This window comes from Mustela putorius, unplaced genomic scaffold (genome assembly GCF_011764305.1).
Source record: "Mustela putorius furo isolate JIRA1106 unplaced genomic scaffold, ASM1176430v1.1 tig00004053_pilon_pilon_pilon, whole genome shotgun sequence".
NCBI classification, from domain to species: domain Eukaryota; kingdom Metazoa; phylum Chordata; class Mammalia; order Carnivora; family Mustelidae; genus Mustela; species Mustela putorius.
In genome coordinates, this window is record NW_025422186.1 from 507,920 (window position 1) to 527,467 (window position 19,548).

Consider the following 19,548-nt stretch of genomic DNA (forward strand, 5'->3'; position numbering starts at 1 on the left):
CAGAAGTGGGGAATGGCCCTTGAGAAGGTTGTCCTGGTTCAACTTCTCAATGCTTACAATAGATAACTTTGAGACGAATCCCTAGGGGGGGTTGGCTGAGGAGGGGACAAAATGTTCTGTGTGATGTCTTGCTGGTGGGCTCACCGGGCAGGCACAGTTGAAGGTGTAGTACAGGAAGCCGGTGAGGAGTGGTATCTTCCCCACTGTGAGGTGGCTAAGTGGGCCAACCATCACCCGCAGTGAGGAGGAGGAAATTGATCCCGCCCCTGACACTCTTCCATCCCAGTCACACCTCCCGATCTTCAAAGCCCCACCCAGATACCCCCCTTCTCCTTGCTCTGCTCCCCCAGGCACATGAGTTTGGGCTTGTGCAGGGGTCGGCTCAGTGGTTTCCAGAAGCCTCTGGTTTGCCGTGGGCCCTGCGTGCGAGGCTGTACATGGCGGCAGGTGGATGGTGTGCTCTCTGTCCTTCTGCTCATCACCTTGCACATGGACTCGGGGGTTGGGGGCACGGCCACGCCCCCTCAGGCCCTGCCTGGAGCTGTGGATGATCCGAGAGAGATCGCTGCAGTGACGTTAAGGGGAAAGGGGGGGCTGCGGAGGTAGGGTGGGGGGGGGATAGCCAGGGTCCAGAGGGCAAGTTGAAGGATCCACAGAGGGCAGGTGGCTTAGCCAGAGGGAAGTCGGGGCTTGCTTGGGGGAAAAGCACATGCTTCGGAGTCATCACTGCCAGGGGTAGAGGGTGCTGTTATCTGTAATGCCATCACCCTCCCGGAGAAGGAAATACCAAAGAGATTGCCAGGCGCGTCTTGGACAAGTTGATTTATTAGAGCGTTACAGTGGTGCTCCTGCCCAGAGGCACCAGAGCGAGGTGTTCAGCTTCCCTCATCCCCCTCCACCACCACAGCCTCCTGGCTCTCCTCCCTGCGGTTCTCCTGCCGAGTGAACTCCTCGATGACTATGTCCTCAGAGCTTGCAAAGCAGCAGAGGGGAACGCAGGGTTAGGAACAACTCTCTGGGCATCATCCACGTTCCCTCCCTTCCTGTGATTCCAGAACAGTGATCTCTTCTCCGCTTCCAACTCAGATCTGAAGCCCTCTCTGGGTAGCGACCCCCACCCCCCCAACCCATGGATCGACCACTCAAGCTTGTCTCCCTTCGCTCCCTCCCCCATCTCCCAAAACAAAAGTCCCCCCCCCAACCCCGCCACCACCCACCCATTGTGCTGGAGGGGAAACAAGAATGGAGGGTGGGGGAGGGAGGGAAGTGATTGGTAGAATGAAACACCGAAGGCGAAGGGGGGGGGGGGGGGGGGGGGGGGGGGGGGGGGGGGGGGGGGGTAAGGAAGGGAAGAGGGGAAAGGAGGATTCTGAGAAGACCAGGGGGTGGAGGGCGTATGAAAAGCACTCAACTATGACACGAGGCTAAACCATAGGTTTCCACCGCACAGTATTGAAAGCAACACTCCAGGGAAGCTTTTTAACATTGCCATCGTCATAAAATGGAGGGTGGCAATGGGGAAAGGGGGATGGGGTTTCCGGGCTTCACAGTTTCTTACCTAGCAGCCTCTGTAGCAAAGCATGGAGAGGGAGGGACACACGGAGAAGCTGACACTGGGCTCTTCAGTTCCACTGAGAAATGTCTTGTTTCGCTCCCCCCTCCCTTTTTAACCCTCTCCTCCCTTCCCTTCCCCAAGGTGCGTACGTGTGCGCACCCACGCACCCACCCACCCCCTGAAAACCTAGGAACCCGATCTGCCCATTGCTCTACATTCTCTACCCACACAGCCAGTCCGGGATTCCGGAGATTAGAACAGCTTGGTCGCCGCAATCAGGCCCACCGTTCCTGTCAGTCCCCCCTGGTCCCTCACCATGTGATGGCTTTGGATGCATCAAGATCAAGGGCAGCTCCACACCGACGTCGCTGCGAGGATTCCAAAGAAGAGTCACAGATCTCCCTCTGAGGCCACTCCTGAAACCTCTCCCCCTCGGTTTTCTGGTCCTGGGATGTCCTCGGGCTCTCCTTTGGCCCACTTTTGATCTCCTTATGTCCTCACCTTCCCCTTCTTGCTCCGTCCCCTCCCCCCACAGCTTCCTCATGGAGTCTCTTACCTGGCTATCAGGTCACCAAGGATGCTGAGGGTACAATGACATGGTAAAATTAGCAGCTGGAAATGGAAAGTGGCAACCTAGTTTTCCTGGGGGATAAGGGATCATAAGGCCAACTCAGCCACAGGAGAGGTTTCTGGAAGGGAAGGTAGCTTGCTCACTGAGCACACAGGTTTTGGGAAACTGGTCTGGGAGAAGGGATGGGAAACAGCTTGACTGGGTCAGTCCAACGGGAGGGAAAACAAGTGTGGATCCCTGGCCCCTGCCCAGACAGACCCTGAACTATCACTCACCCTCCACCGGACACCATCAGGTTGACTCTCACTTTGTAGGACACCAGGATCCCCAGGAGCTCCTTGTCCATTCCAGGTTGAAGACTGGAGGTGGTAGTATTAATTGTTGTGTGTTTGTTATAGGGAGGGGAGTAAAGCATTCTTTCCCTCAGTCCCTTCCTGTGCAGCCTTCTCACAGACCTTCCAAGCTCTCATCTCTCCTACTCACTGAAATTCCATTTCTATTCCTAAAGTCCAGTTTTACCATGTCACCCTCTGCTGAAGAGCCACTTGGTGTGGCTTTCATGACCCTTAGCAAACTGGCTTCACCCAGCCTCTCTAACTTCTTCTGCCCTGATTCCCTAATACCAGGGATACAACCTAAGCGGACCCTCTCTCCATGCTCAGAACATGCCATGCAGTTTCCCACCTTCTGGCCTTTGCCTATGCTGTGCTCCCAATCTAGAATGTCCTTTCCTTCCTCTGTTTCTGTTGCTATCCAGATCCTACATGTGCCTCAAGATCTAGCTCATTCAGGGGCGCCTGTGTGGCTCAGTTGGTTGAGTGACTGCCTATGGCTCAGGTCATGATCCCGGAGTCCCAGAATTGAGTCCTATCATGGAGTCCTGCAGCAGACTCCCCGCTCAGCAGGGAGTCCGCTTCTCCCTCTGACCCTCTCCCCTCTCAAGCACTCTCTCACTCTCTATAAAATAAATAAAATCTTTAAAAAAAAAAAGGTATAAGTCATTCAGTCTCCTCCAGGAAGCTCTCTCCAGCTCTGCCAGCTTCTTTTAACTTCTATTGAATTTCTAATCTGAACCACGTGTACAAACATTTAACCTTTAGATTGCATTGGCTTTCCTCTTTGTTCCCTGCCTAGGGCATAAATTGACTGAAGGCAGAGGCTGTCTAAAATGTCTTTGTATCCTCCCACATTGCTTAGCATAGGAATGAGCATGTAACAGGTGCTCCCTGAAAAACTCACTGATTGGAAAATAAGACACAGAAAACTGTAGGATATTGGGAAAGTCTCTTCATGACTCTGGAATACTGATCCTTTATAAAATCATACTGTTTGGATGATTTCTGAGGGTCTTTATAGTAGTAACAATCTATAGCCTCAAGATTGATAAGGTATGGATAAATGTAGGGGACAAATAACATTCATCAGATGGTGGCAGATGGCTTTTGGTAGAAGACATACCTAGCACTAGGGCTTTCAAAGACATAGGACCAAAATGAATGATTGGGCAGAATTCTACCAATTCCTATTATGTCATTCTCCTTCTTTTGGTCGTCCTCCTCCTCCATTTCTCATCTCCTAGTCTTTCACTTCTAGACATGCATGAGCTTTTTGAGCTGCAGAGTATTATACAACACAGGGAATTATCCTCACTGCTTCTTCTTTTGCTCCCTGTGACCTAAGCCTGGGCATTGGTCCCATGGGCATTATTTAGCTTCCTGATGGCTTTCAGGCCTGCAGCGGTCTCTGAACACTGGCCTAGGGACATTTTAAAAAAATGGGTAGGCTTCCTTAACAGGTAACAGCTAAGAACTGTATGCACAGCATGAAGAATGGGTAAGGGGATGGTACATGGAGGTTGGGCTTCACGTGTGAGCTTACATTGTGCTGGAGGCTAGATTGGTATCGCCGTGCTTGAGTTTGCCATCCAGCGCCAGGCCCTGTTTCTGGCAGTTGGGAGCCAGGAGCGGAGTTACTTCGAAGCTCTTAGAAAAACTGGAGTTAGCACCTATAGTCTCCCTTTAAAAGAAGAGAAGAACTTAGGCTAGGCTTTGCCAGTTATGCGTACTTTAATTCCCAAGGCCATATTGCACAATTCCATAAACCTACTGGAGTAGCCAAGAGAGTGGGCATGTCCAACTGCGGAGAGTGGGAACACTTTTCTCTGGTGGGAAATCCTTATGCCCCTGACCTCCCTGAGTTTTGATGGTCCTCTTGTGGGTATCCACCCTCTAGTTCTCCTGGGAATCCCTCTTATTCTCTCCAGCACTCATCTTGACTTTCCTCAGTCGTGGGTTCTTACCCTCTTCCTTCTTTCCCCAACCCCCTCCTTTGCCTCTAGTCCCTGACACTTTTCCCACCAACCCACCCCTTGGCTCTCTTGCCCCCAGCCCCGGTGCCAGCTCACGTGAACTCCTGGATGAACACGGTCTTGGTGTACTTGTCTAAGGAATACAGGACAACGTCTGTGATCTGGTCAACTGAACAGCCGGGGAAAAGCATGTGACTATAATCATTCAGTCTTCCTCAAAACCCCAACTCACTGCCCTTAGATGTGACCCGACATATGGGTACAGTATGCATGTTGTACTGAGATGCGCTTGTGGGCAAAGAAAGATAGGCATTTTGGTAAGCTTGCATTAGAGAGAAAGTCTAGATGAATGCAGACTGCGTAAGTGAGGCAGCATTTTGGAAAAAGACCCGTGGATTAGGAACCAGGTGCAGGGGGAATAGGAAAAGAAGCTCACCTGAAATCTTGATTTTTTTGATGACCTTGTTGGTGCAGTTGTTGATAGAAATGTTGACAGAGATGGGTTTGCCGTGGTAGTGAACCTGAAGCAGAGGGAGAGGCTTATCATGAGGCTGGAGGGAGAACCCTTAGATCGAGATCCAGAATTCCTGCTTCCTTAACAGTGTTGCTGCCCTGGCTTCCGTCTCTGGCTACCCAAGAAGGAAATCAGTGAAGGATCAGAGTTTTGGAGGGGTTTCAGGGTAAGAGGTCAGGAAGTGGGGTTCACAAACCTCCCTGTCCATCGAGGCCTGCAGCTGTAGGGGCTGAGCTGACAGAAGGAAGCGACGGGTCGTCTGGGCACAGGGGCCAGGGCCTGGTTCTGGGGGTGCAAACTGTATTTTCCGAACCACCAGCCGCACGGAGTCTCTGAGTAGAGGCCAAGAGGTTAGCCAACACATCTCCCTGGGGACTCACAGACTTTTTTCCATGCCAACGGCATGGCCTGGTCCTTGCTTGGGGTGGGGTGGGGGTGGAGGTGGCGTAGAGCTTCCCCCAGAAAATTCCTCTAGACCCTCAGTGGAGGCATCCATACCATGAGTTGGTGAACAATGGCTCACTGGCCAAATGTGGCCTGCTGCCTGTTTTTGGATGGCCCACAAGCTGAGAACGGTTGTTGCATTTTTAAATGGTTGAAAAAATTCAAAGAACGATAATATTTCATGACATGTGGAAATTATATAAAATTCTAATTTTAGTGTCTATAAATAAAGTCGTATTGGAAGACAGCCCGGCTCATTCATTTACATACTGTCTCTGCCTGCTTTCACACTACAATGGCAGAGTTGAGTAGCTGCAACCGAAACTATAGGGCTGGCAAAGCCAAATTATTTAGTTTTTGGCCCTTTCAGGGGAAGCTGGCCGACTGCCCTGGAGCAAGGAAGAGAAGCCAGAGGGGAAATCAGAGCTGGACCTCTGAGTCGGCTGTGATGCTACTATGGAGGTTACAAGTAGGGCTCTTTCAGTCCTGGTATCAGGATCTGTTTCTTAGCCCAGTCTGGAGGCAGGGGTTTTGAAGAGGACTAAAGACTACCTCTTGGAGATTTTCTCCTCCAGGTTTTCAGCACAGAAACTCTTCACTTCAAAGTCAATCCCACAGGCCTGCAAGGGGGCAGGGGCAAAGAGAACTCATTTCTGACTATCCTTTCCTCTTGGGTCTCTAATGAAATGCCTGACCCCATCTCTTAGGGGTCTGTTTCAGCAGTCTTGTCCCCCTGTCCACCTGCCCCTCTTCCTGGTATTGACTATCTCTCTCCCTTTCTCAGAACCCAGACCTTACCTTTCCAGCATCTTCAGGCCCTGGCTGCAGCGTCACTGAACAGGGAAGGTTAACAGCCATCTGGGGAATCAGGAAGAGGTCAGCAAACAGGAGAAATAGGGAACCCCTTCCTCTGTTTTCCCTCTTTAGCTTCCCCTCTTAATCTCCCCCTGGAAACCTTGCCCAGGACTGGGGGGGTGGTTAGTACCTGCAGGGTAAAGGGGTAAGCATTGTTCCCCAGCTTTTGCAGGAGTCGCTCCTGTAGGACTGTGAGGGGCCCTTGGGGGCTGGTGGGCTCAGGTGGGAACACCTGCTGCACCTGCACATACAAATCTTTGCGGAACATCAGACCAATCACATCCAAGTCATCGTGGCCATAGCGGAAGGCACATGTCAACGTGACAAACACTGCAGGCAAAGGAGGAAGAGAGTGACTTATCATGCCTGAGGGAGATAGGAAGTTCTTAAATGGCCCATGGGAAGACATGGAGAGACAAGGGAATATGACTGAAACCATGTGGCCATGAAGAAAAGGATTAATACATTAGACTACAGTAAAATTTAAATCCTCTTTACATTAGGAGTCTTTATGAACAACAAAACAAGCAAAAGCCCAGGAAAAAACATTTGTACCATGCATAGCAAACCAAAGTTTAGTGGTCCTAACCTGAAACTAATGAATGTTGTGTGTCAACTCTACTTCAATAAAAAATCTTCGCATTTGTGAGATATAAAGAACTCCTGAAAATCAATCATTTAAAGATCCCAATATAAAAGTGTGCAAAGAGTATGGAGAGGCATGATATAGAAAGGCCAGTGAGATGTGAGAACATGTCAGGGTGCCTGGGTGGCACAGTCGGTTAAGCATCCGACTCTGGGTTTTGGCTCAGGTCTAGAAGTTCCTTCATGAAGGAGTGGAACGATAGAAGTTCATTGCACACTGCTGGTGGGAGGGTAAATTAGGACAAACACTCTGAAGAAACTCCAAAGTGAGTAAAACTGAATCTGCTTATATATTATGATGTAAGAAGAATTTAGAGGAACTCTTGCTCATGTTTATGTGGAGATACATATGAGAATGTCCATTGCATCAATATTATATTTGCCGTAGCATAAAATTAGAAATAATTTTAATATCAGAGAAAGAATGGGTAATACAGCTATGGTATATTCATATAATAGAATGCTAAACTGAGTTTAAATGAACTAGAGCTCCATGTATCAGCATGGTTAAAACTCAAAAAAAAACTATTGAGTCAAAAGAAAGCTAGCTTCATAATGATACCCATGATCCAATACCGTGTATATGAAATTTAAGAGCATGTAGAACGATACCAGAGTTGCTCACAGATATATAACTATGGGTAGAAGTATAGTAACATCATAGGAATAATAAACACCAAATGCGGGATAGTTGTTTCCCGGGGAGGAGGCTGGGAGGGAAGGAGGGAAAAAGGAGGGGAAATGGGATTAGGGAAGGACACATGGGAGACAAGTTTGTTTCTGTAGTTCTTTTGGAAGCCAGGCGGTGGGTACAAGGTATTTATTACGGAATTCTCTAGGGTCCGACTACCTCGGCTTGAGTATGACTTGTACGAATCCCTCGAGTTCTGTGAGTCTCAGTTAATTCACCTGTCAATAACAGGAGCTCTGCATATGTTATTTAGACTTCACAACAATCCTCTGAAGTATCATTACTGTTTTTTAAATATTCATTTTCTTAAGTAACTTTTACATCCAGTGTGGGGCTTGAAATCATGACCCCGAGGTCAAGAGTCACATGCTCTATAGACTGAGTCAGCTAGGCGCGACTCTTCTGAAGTATTATCTCCATTTCACAGGTAGAGAAAATGAGTTCAGAGCTGCCCTGGTCACTTAACTGTGTGACTCCAAAAGCCAGACTTCCGTATGCCCAACCCAGGTCATAGGAGTTCCTGTGAGGAGTTGATGTATAAGAAATCCTTTTGGAAACTGTAATTATAGATGTGAATGATGACGACAGTTATAGGAATACTGGCAGAAATCGGATAGTTATAATTGAATTCATACTTATGCAGCTGGTACCTAAGATGAGGGGCAAATAGCAAGCTGCGTCAGTGAACTAGCGGAATATGGGATGGGGTGCAAAAGCCCTGACCCACAAGAAAAGAAAAGTACCAACAGCCACACACTAGGAGAAAGCAACTTATTTCGTATTTTTATGAGATCAAAATATCGAACAGCCAGGATATCTGCTTTTCAAATTAAGAACAAGGAAAGTAAATCTATATTGAAAAGATACAATGAAGACTGAAAGTAATAATAATGGTAGTATTTATAAGGACTGGGGCAATGGGTGGCCTTATATACTGCAGGAGGGAGAGTCAATTGGTACAATCATTTTGGAGGGCAGTCTGGCAATAGAAACTTTTAAAAATGTGTGAATTCGGGATGCCTGGGTGGCTCAGTCAGTTAAGCTGCTGCCTTCAGCTGCGGGTCATGATCCCGGGGTCCTGGGATTGAGTCCTGCATTAGGCTCCCTGCTCAGCAGGGAGCCTGCTTCTCCCTCTGCCTCTGACTCTCATGAATAAATAAATAAATAATTTTAAAAAGGTTTTCTTTATTTGACAGATAGCAAGACAGCGAGAGAGGGAACACAAGCAAGAGGAGTGGGAGAGGGAGAAGCGGACCCTCCACTGAGCAGGGAGCCCGATGTGGGACTTGATCCCAGGACCCTGAGATCATGACCTGAGCTGAAGGCAGATGCCTAACGACTGAGCCACCCAGGTGCCCCATAAATAAAAATCTTAAAAAAAAAAAAAAGAAAATCGATCGTTTTCATTTTTAAAAATTCAACATCTGCTCTAAAGTTATCAACTTATGGTTGTGGTTGTGTCTGTTAGACAAACAGTACCTCTTAATCATGTGAAAACCAGAAAATACAAACAAAAAGAATAAATCCAAGCTCTGCTGTCATACAACGTACTGCAGAGATAACTGCTGTTAATATCTCTTGCACCTGCATCGCCACTTCATGTCTCTAATTAAACACAAGACTACCATAGGCCTTTGTGCCATTGCCTTTTGAAAGCGAATTGTTTATTTTGAGAGCACTGTAGACTCACATGCAGTTGTAAGAAATAATACAGAGAGATCCCAGATAGATTTTTGTTAAACAATACATCTATACTGCCTTACAACTGGCCTTTATCACTCAGTAATATAGCATAACCCTGTTATACATCAACAAATGAAACTTGAGAGAAAAAAATATCAGAAAATTCACGAATAAAAACATCTTCATAAAAGGAACAAGACATATAGAAGAGTCAAGGAACAAACTGAAGAAACATACCCGACTTAAATGAATAGTCATAAAAAATTCTACCAAGGGACATAAAGAAAGACTCAAAATGGAAAAGACATCCTCCTTCTGGATCAACATGCGTTTTCTAAACTAAGTATTTCTTTCTATAGGTTATTCTGAAGGTTATTCTAAAGATTTTGTAGGAACTTGGAAAAATGATTTAGGGTGTTTTTTATTTTTTATTCTATTCTATTTATTTATTTATGTTTAGAATACAGAGTAATTGAGAGTCTTAAGCTGGTTAATTTACCAGCTATTCCCTAGAATTCTTCTGATATTTAGAACTGGCTGGACTGCTCATCCACACTGTTTAATCAGAAAGACTAAGGTTATTTTATCTCACAGGATCTAAAGGTTATGTTTGAACTAATATTCATCAATTTGTTCTCAACCTTTTTCAAGCCAAACCCAATTTTCAGGCTTACTGAATCACAGAATAAAAAAAAAATTTTTTTAAAAAGCAGTGCAAAAATATTTCAGTGTAATGTTGATCTATGGTACTGTGACCAGAGTAATGTCTCTTGTTACTTGCTGGAGCTATTGTTTTCTTTGTTTCTTTACTTGGGCTCCCCTCCCCCCTAAAAAAGATAGGGGGTTTTCCCTATGTAGGAGAGGTGGAAAGATATATCCCAGAGGTCCCAAAATGGCAGTTTGAAGGTCACATCCAGCCTAAGTAAAAATAAAAATTTTTTGACCTATCCAGGCCTTAAAAAGTCGTTTAGTTAGCTGCCAACATTTGAAGATCAGGAAATTTGCATGAAAATATGGATTTCTGGAATACTGGATCTTTCTATAGCCAGTCTAATAAGCCCATGTTCAGTTTAGCAACAAAGCAAGGGGACCACCAAAAATAATAAGGAAACCTAGAAATTTTAGAAAGAAACTATTTTTAATTCTTGTACACATGGAAATGTTGTGTACTTTTGAAAAATAAAATTTCATTTATGTTTTAGAAATATACCTATGTTGAATATTATTTGGGAAAGAGGTACCATAATCGTTTTAGAATTTGGGCCTCTGACGGTCTTATTCTGTGCTTCATTTCCGGTTCCTTTCCAACAATCGGAAAATTTGGCCTCACTGGGCTAAAATTCCCAGTTGCTTGCCCCCACCAGACAAGGCATTCACAGTTCCCACTGATTTTTGGTTTTTTTTATACCTCTCAGGTACACTCATCCACTCTACTCATTCAGGTTACTTGCGGCATAGGTGACATTTCAGTTTGGGGTCCCTGGCACATACAAAGTCCAAGAGAATTTTTACTTACTCTTTCTATCTTTTAAGTAATCAGGGTCAACCAGGACCACACCATCTGTAGAGAGAGAGAGAGAGGGCACCACAGTCAGGAAAAAGCCTTAGACTATGAAACAGAATTGGATCCCTGAAATAGTTCCTCCCATTTTCCCCTTTAATTAGCCTCCTCTTCTGCATTTTCCTTTCTTGGTTTTCTCTTAGTTCCTGGCTCCCATTCCCTTCTCCCCAGGCTCTTTCCCTTTTTGAACTCACTGACCAATGGGATCCACCATGTCCACATGGTCCACGAAGTCCCGTTTCCCCAGGTAGAGAGTAAGCTGTTGTGGAAGAACCTGGCATGTTACTCTCATAATCATCTTTGAACGGATTCCCCTGAAACCCCCAGCAAAAACCCTTTGAGACCTTTAAGGTGGTACCCACCTGCCCCTTTTGCCCTCTAATTTGCCCGGCTAGGCCAGGTTCTCTCACCTTCCCATTGGAGCAGGTCTTCTTATATACCCTATAAAGAGAAAATCGGAAAGTAAATAGGGAGGGTCATTGGGAGAGAAGGAAAGAGGAAAATAAGGGAGGGGAAAGGAAGGGAAGTGGGGGAGAAAAGGAAATATTCCTAGGATTAGGAGAAGAGGCCCAAGAAGCATGAAAGGAAGTAGAGTTCAAATTGTAAGTAGAAGAGAGGTTAGAAACTCTTCTACCCCAAAGGCAAGTACTTGGGTTCAGGTAAGGGACAGATCACAGATTCAGAGAATTAGAAGGAGTTCTTACTTACCTTGAGATGTTGGCCATGGAGTTGACGTTGTGCCTTTTCTGAGAAGACGGAAAGAAGGAGGAACGTTCAGTCATCTGGTTCCTATTCTCTTTGCCCCATTCTGGGATACCATCCAGACACACCCAATGTGGTGTAATCTTTCCTCCTTAAATAGACACCTCGCCACCATCAAGCACTTTATATTATCCCTCTTGCCAAGATTTCTTATTCAGTCATACTCTCACCCATCCCAGACATGGGGGGAAAAACTATTTTTACAAATTGTCAAGTAACCATACTGTCTGTTCTCCAGGAAGGGCATGGTTTCCTGGAGTAGCTGGGGCATTCTTGAGCACCTTTATGGAGCAGGAACTGGTCTGGAACAGGGCTGGAGGGATGCCTCCATCCAGACAATTGGAGGAAAATTGGACTGGATGAGGCTGGACGTCACCTGGCACACAGTAGTACGTGTCAAGATGTGTTTGTTAGATACACGAATAAATGAATGAAGAAAAAATGGATTCTGCCTGCTTTTGCTCCTACTTTGGATTCTGAGCCCGAGTTCACCTCACAGTGGCTTTAACTCTCAGCTAAGAGGGAAAAAAAGCATGGGAGAGAAGGGTTTTGTGCCCTCACTCTCTTGGTTTTGGTGGCAGAAATCTCTATTGAGGTCGAAAGACTTCCTTGCATCTGTTCATCACTCTCTTCACCTTCCCCCAATTTTCCCATACTTAACCCCATCCACGTCCCCAGGTACTAGGCCTTGGAGTGGGGACCCTTAGAAAGAAAGAGGGGGATGTCTGTCTAGTGTTTCTCTTTGTTGCATTTCAGGTCTGGACTGAAGGGTGAGATTTGGGGAATTTCCAGAGGTCTCTCATAGGGTGTCTTGACCCAAGTGCCTGCTGATTGTGTCAAGAAAGGTGCCCTCAAGTGCTCCTTGATATATTCCTGGGGTTGCTAAAGGTAAAGGATATGGGACCCAGTATGGGCTAGAAATAGAGGAATTTGGACTATTACCTGGGGAGAGAGATGAGGCTCACATCCGTCTCCAGGTCTGTTTGCTATGCTCGCTTCCCCAGCCTCTTATAGTTAAGGTCCTTTGAATGTTTAGACTGGTGGGGGTCAGGGAAGGAGAATGGAGTTGGGGGGGGCATAAAACACTGCTTTATAAATAGCTCAGGTGCCAAGAGTTTGGAAAGCAGATTAAAGGCTAAAAGATTAGTGGCTAAGGATTAGCAGGTTCTTGCTGTTGGGACAGGGTGGGGGTAGAGGGTTGAATCTGATGGTGTTAAAGTCTGGGAAGCTTGCGAAAGGGAACTACAGGGTTTTGGCCTCATGAGGCCTTGAATCTGAGGACTAGGATCAAAGGGGAATCGGGGATATTAAAGGAAAAGCGTGGTGAGGGATAGAAATAGGAGGGCTCAAAGTATGGGTCTTTGTGATTCTGAAAGGAGAGCCTTGTGTCACCCTCTAGTGTTTCTATGTCTCTTGATCAGCTATTACAGGCCACACAAAGGCTAAGAGTATGGGAAAGAGTACCCCTTCCTCAGTCCCCCACCACGTGGGACTTGGGACTCTTGAAGCCTACTGTTTAGAAACCCTGATTATCCCAGCTTATGTGCACAGCAGGAGTCAATCTCCTGTAAGTGGGAGTGGTGACTGGGGAGGGGAGGCTGATTGTGTTGTGCTGTGTGTGCACATGTCTGTGAGCTCCGAATGTTTCTTGATGGAGAGGAAGGTAACAAAGGATTCTTGGCCCAGGGACAGGTTCTCCTGGAAGGACGTTGCATGTGGAGGGAATAGGCAATTGACATCTGTATCACTCCCACCTAGAGCAAACCTTCCCACCCAGTTTTTGACTCTCCCCAATCCCTGAAACTAAGTCCATGCTAGAGGCTCTAAGCAGCTTCCCTTGCCTCATATGACCACTCATGGAATTAGAGATATTTCTGTCCTACAGCTGCCAGGACCCCCACAATGGCAGCAACAAAAATAATCTTCCTTTCTTGGCTGTCCTCACAGGGTGCAGGTCCAGGCTTTGTGGACATAGAGACCATAGAGAGAGAACCTCCAATCTCTGGGACTACAGGACCCTACCCTGCCTTCAACCCCTCATAGAGCTGGCTGGTCTTTAGTATCTATACATAGATGCCCACCACCTTCCACAACAGGAAGTATGTTCTTCAGAGCATGGCCATGACTATGGCTCAGAGGGCTGGGCGTTCCCTACCTCCTGCTCTCTACTGTGGCTGCTGGGCAGCTGTCCTGTATTCTTTTTGTACAGCAAACTGTGTTAACCTTTGCCATTCCTTGCCAATACACACCCCAGGAGCTTGTCTTTTAGTTGCTATTACTCTGCCCTTCTCAGGGATTTTCAGATAGAGCTGGAAGCCCAGACTCTGCAGGGACCATTGTGGGACTAAAACTAATGCTGGACATACACTTGCCAAGATTGGTGCCTGTGGGGAAGGTGAGGCTTCAGAATCAATGTACTTTTGGACTAGGCTTCAGCCCATTTCTGTCTTCAGACCCACACTTAAAGCATATCCCCTCTTTTAGCTGAGATCTGTGATCCTCTTGGCAGGAAGAAAATAGATCTGGTAGGTCTTTAATTCATTACTATGACTGAACTTAAATCATTATCTCTCTTCCAGGAGTATGTGCCTTTCTTGGCTGAGGTATAATTTACCAACAACAAAAATGCACAAACCTTTAATTGTACAGCTTGATGAATTTTTATCTAATGTAGTAGGCTGAATAATGGACCCCAAACATATAGGGTCCTAATCTCTAGAACCTATGAATTTTACTTTATATGGCAAAAGGAACTTTGCAGAAATGGTTAAATTAAGGATCTTGAGATGGAGAGATTATTCTGAATCATCTGGGTGGGCCCTAAATAACCACTAGTCTCTTTATAAATAAGAGAAAAAAGAGGGGGATAGAAGGAGATTTGACTACAGAAGCAAAGCAATTTGAGCACTAAAGCAAGATGCTATGTCACTGGCATTGAAGATGAAGGAAGGGGCCACAGTCAAGGAATGCTGCTCTGGATGCTGTAAAGGACAAGTGCATGGATCCCACCCGCCCCCTCCCCCCATAGTCTCTTATGGTCACAAGGTAGCTGTTGCAGTTCAGGTGCAGCCTGGCAGACACGTTAATTTTAGTGAAACCGATTTTGGACTTCTGACCTCCAGAACTGAAAGAGAATAAGTCCGCTGTTTTAAGTCACCAAGTCTGTGGTAACTGTTTTACAGCAGGAAGAGGAAACTAATACCCCTGTGTGTACACATACGTAACCACTACCTAGATCAAGATATAAAACATTTCCATCTTTCCCCCCAATTCCCTCATATCCCTTTCCAGTTTGTAGTTCCTAAAGAGAATTATCACCATAGTTTAATTTTGAGCAAGAGTATTTGCATTTTCTAGTGATTTATTCCTGGACTGCAAAAGTGGTTCAATATTTGCAAATGAATCAATGTGATACACCACACTGATAAAAGAAAGGGTAAGAACCATATGATTCTTTCAATAGATGCAGAAAAAGCATTTGACAAAGCACAACATTCATGATAAACATTCATGATAAAAACCCTCAATACAGTAGGGTTAGAAGGAACATGTCTCAACATAATAAAGGCCAAATATGAAAAATCCCCTGCTAATGATCATCCTCAAAGGGGGAAAAACAGAGCTTTTCTTCTATGGTCAGGAACAAGACAGATATTCATTCTCACCACTGTTATTTAATATAATACCGGAAGTCATAGCCACAGCAAAAAAAAAAAAAAAAAAAAGGCATCGAAATTGGTAAGGAAGACATCAAGCTTTCACTATTTGCGGATGACATGATACTCTATATAGAAAACCCAAGACACTCTACCAAAAAAATTGCTAGAACTGATACACACATTCAATAAAGTTGTAGGATATAAAATCAATATACAGAAATCTGTTGTATTTCTATATACTAATGATGAAGCAACAGAAAGAGAAGGGAAGGAAGCAATCTCATATATACAGTTGCAACCAAAACAATGGGGTATCTAGGAATAAACCTAACTAAAGAAGTAAAAGACCTGTACTCTGAAAACTATAAAACCCTGATAAAAGAAGTTGAAGATGACACGAAGAAGTGGCAAAACATTCCATGCTCATGGATCAGAAGAACAAATATTGTGAAAAATCTATATTGCTCAAGGCAATCTACACATATAAAGTAATCCTTATCAAAATACCACCAACACTTTTCATAGAACTAGAACAATCCTGAAATTTGTATGGAACCACAAAAGACCCCAAGGAGCCAAAGCAATCTCGAAAAAGAAAAGCAAAGCTGGAGGCATCACAATTCTGGACTTCAAGATATATTACAAAGCTGCAGTGATCAAGACAGTATGATACTGGCATGAAAATGGACACATAGATCAATGCAGCAGAATAGAAAACCCAGAAATAAACCCACAATTAAATGGTCAGCTAATCTTCGACAAAGCAGGAAAGAATGTCCAATGGACAAAAGACAGTCTCTTCAACAAATAGTGTTGGGGAAACCGGACAGCAACATGTAAAATAATGTAACTGGATCATTTTCTTATACCATACAAAAAAATAAGCTCAAAATAGATGAATGACCTAAATGTGAGACCTGAAACCATGAAAATCCTAGAGCAGCAACCTCTTTGACACCAGTCATAGCAACATCTTACTAGATATGTCTCCTGAGGCAAGGGAAACAAAAGGAAAAATAAACTATGAGGACTTCATCAAAATAAAAAACTTCTGCATAGCAAAGGAAACAATAGACAATAAAAGGTAACCTAAGGAATGGGAGAAGATATTTGTAAATGACATATCTAATAAGGGGTAGTATCCAAAATCTATGAGGAACTTATCAAACTCAATACCTCAAAACCAAAAAAGCCTGATTTTTAAAATGGGCAGAAGACATGAATAGATGTTTTTCCAAAGAAGACATCCACATGGCCAACAGACATATGAAAAGATGTTCAACTTCACTCATCATCAGGGAAATCAAAACTACCATGAGCTATCACCTCACACCAGTCAGAATGGCTAAAATTATACTGTTGGTGGGAATGCAAACTGGTACAGCCACTCTGGATAACAGTATGGAAGTTCCTGAGAAAGTGAAAATAGAACTACCCTATAATCCAGCAATTGAACTGCTAGGTATTTACCCAAAGGATACAAAAATACTGATTTGAAGGGATACATGCACCCCCATATTTATAAGCAGCATTATCAATAATAGCCAAATTATGGAAAGAACCCAAATGTCCATCAATTGATAAATGGATAAAGAAGTGGTGATATATATATATATATATTTATATAGAAATATTCATTCATATATATATAAATAAAAAAATATATATTATATATATATTTATATATATAATATTTATATATAATATTTAAATATTTATATATATTATATATTTATATATAAATATATAAAAAAATATATATTTTTATTTATATATATATGAATGAATATTTCTCAGCCATAGAAAAGAATGAAATTCTGCTATTTGCAACAATGTGGATAGAGCTAGAGAGTATTACACTAAGTGGAATACGTCAGCCAGAGAAAGACAAATATCATATGATTTCATTCATATGTGGAATTTAAGAAACAAAACAAATATAGGAAGGAAAAAAAGGAAAAAGAGAGGCATGCCAAGAAACAGACTCTTAACTGTAGAGAACAAACTGATGGTTACCTGAGGGGAGGTGGGTGGGGGGTTGGGTTAAATAGATGATGGGGATTAAGGAGGGCACTTAGAGTGATGAGTGCCCTGTGTTATATGGAAATGTTGAATCACTAAATTGTATACCTGAAACTAATATTATACTATATGTTAACTAACAGGAATTTAAATAGAAACTGGAAAAAAAAGGTGTTTGCATTTTCTGAGAGAGCAAGAGTAAGGAGGCAAAAGAATGCAACTCTAATTATGGAGCTTCTGGCCTCTGTGATATATTGAAGAGAGATGTATTTTTAGGTCTTTACCCACCTCACTTGCACATCACAGTGATTTTTCCCACCTGGGCCTTCCAGTTGGGAAGTGATGATCAGATCTCAAAGTGAGGAAAGAATGGGTTATTCAATAAAGGGTTGTAGCAGACAGAATTGTTTGTCAACTCACCAGCCACCTCCCCTTTCATTCTTATGGGCAGAATCTCCATTTCCTAAGCCGGTCATGGCCATTTCATCCCTCTTGCCAGTGACTGGTTCAGTTATAGAAGCATGATGAAATTCCAGCCACTGAGATGTGAAAGGAAGTGTGCTAGGGAGATTCTGGGAAAGGTTTCTGGAGTAATAATAGTAAACCTACAGCAGGAGAGGCCTTTCTCTCCTACCATTGAATGTTGTCATGTTTGGAAGCAATGCTGGAAGATGGCTGAGGGGCATCAGCCATCTTGTGACCATGAGAGTTGCTAAACTAACATATCGAGGGCTGCAGATCAGAACGATGGAGTCAGGATTTTTTGTGACATTGCTGAGTTGTTGAATTAGCCAACTCCAAAGCAGCCCACTCCTGGGCTTAGATGCAAGGTAATAGATTTCCACATTTTAAAATCATCCGACTTGGAATTTTCCATTATTGCCATTGAAAGCATACCAGCGGATTTACGTGGGAGCTGGACAATGGCATTGGCTCAGTGGGGAAGGATAGAAAGGAGACGAAGGAATCAAATGGCAGAAAAAGAGACTTCCTGTCCTAGGTGCTGGACACAGTGGTACTAGTCTCTACTCTAAAGCTTTTAACAGCCTTGCTGGACATAAGGAACAGACTTGTAGGACACCTGGGTGGGTCGGTGGGTTAAATGACTGCCTTGGGCTCAGGTCATGATCCCAGGGTCCTGGGATCGAGTCCAGCATTGGGCTCCCTGCTCAGTGGGGAGCCTGCTTCTCCTTCTCCCACTCCCCCTGTTTGTGTTCCTTGTCTTGATATATTCCTCTCTGTCAAATAAATGAAATCTTTTTTTTTTTTAAGCATGAGAGAGAGAAAGAGAGAGATCAGGAAAGAGAAATGATAGAGTGAGGAAGAGGTTGGGGAGGAGGTAGTGGGGAAGAGAGGACAGAAGAGAAAAAGCTCTAGGGATAAGCCTTGGGGAAAGGTCACCTTCGGAGGAAGGAGGACAAAAAGGAGCCAGGTGAAGAGGTCAGAAGGGGTGTCCAGAGGAGTAGGAGAACCAGAGTAATGCAAAATCACAGAAACAAAAGTGAGGAAGAGTGTTACGGAAGCCAGCAGGTCTGGCCTGCAGCATTTCCTAAGGCACAAATCCTTTTGGCCCAGGCGGTGCTGGGCGAGGTCCTTTCCTGAAGTAGCCACTGGGCGGCGGTGGCAGTAGTGACAGCTGGAGCTTTGTCCAGGGACTAGCAGAAACCTAGTAGCAGGAGCTTCTCTAGTGTGGAGGATGCTGGCGTGAACTCTTGGGTTTATGCCAAACCTCGAATCACATGTGTTCTCCTCCAAAGAGATCAGCTTCATCCCTAAGTGCAAAGGAATAATACAAAATACCTTGTGATTTATGATGTGTGTTCACACCTATTGACCAATTCAATATTCAGGAAACCCTGAAGTACTGGTGTTATTATGTCCATTTCACCAGGGAGAAAACATAGTTACAAAGAGGTGTCCAGCATCACACAACTAATGCCTGGGAAAACAAGGATTTGAATTCGTGTCTGTCTGGCTTCAACATCTGGGCCTCTTACCCAATATCCCAGCAGCCTGCTGTTCAGGGCTCAGGCTCAGACCGCTTCCTCCATGCCTCCCTTTTAGCTACCCCCACCCTGCCATGTGGCAAGTATCTCCAAGTTTCCCCTATCCAGGTTTCTGGGCCTCCAGGAGCTCTAGATCCCAGATTCTAGAGCCTCCCTCGCAGACCTACCGCCTCCTCTCACTCCCGGAATCCAGCTGGGTAACCTGAAGATCAGGTTCAGAGTCCCCATTGCTTCCAGTTCCCTGAAGCGTGGATTCTGCCCAGACTGCCCTT

At 44.7% G+C, this 19,548-nt stretch overlaps 1 protein-coding gene across 1 annotated transcript; it reads right to left on the bottom strand.

Moving 5' to 3' along the window:
* Positions 1 to 813: 813 nt before the first annotated feature.
* Positions 814 to 19,040, bottom strand: ARR3 (arrestin 3). The gene is made up of 17 exons (XM_045072769.1): positions 18,789 to 19,040; positions 11,536 to 11,573; positions 11,190 to 11,268; positions 11,026 to 11,086; positions 10,783 to 10,827; positions 6,360 to 6,577; positions 6,191 to 6,313; positions 5,945 to 6,012; positions 5,145 to 5,280; positions 4,871 to 4,955; positions 4,531 to 4,603; positions 4,005 to 4,142; positions 2,402 to 2,485; positions 2,112 to 2,135; positions 1,871 to 1,923; positions 1,559 to 1,568; positions 814 to 972 (listed from the first exon to the last, which is right to left on the bottom strand). Exons 1-17 carry the CDS (start codon positions 19,038 to 19,040, stop codon positions 876 to 878), a joined length of 1,584 nt encoding a protein of 527 aa, XP_044928704.1. The 3' UTR covers positions 814 to 875.
* Between the last annotated feature and the right edge of the window lie 508 nt (positions 19,041 to 19,548).

What these genes read in the sequence shown, in the direction of transcription:
- ARR3 (XM_045072769.1), bottom strand. Translation starts at nt 19,040, where the DNA reads ATGAAGCTGATCTCTTTGGAGGAGAACACATGTGATTCGAGGTTTGGC. An exon ending in TCCATGGCCAACATCTCAAG is followed by an intron (nt 11,269 to 11,535) that starts GTAAGTAAGAAC and finishes TTCTCTTTATAG; the next exon opens with GGTATATAAGAAGACCTGCT. An exon ending in GTGTTCATCCAGGAGTTCAC is followed by an intron (nt 4,143 to 4,530) that starts GTGAGCTGGCAC and finishes CTTCTTTTAAAG; the next exon opens with GGAGACTATAGGTGCTAACT.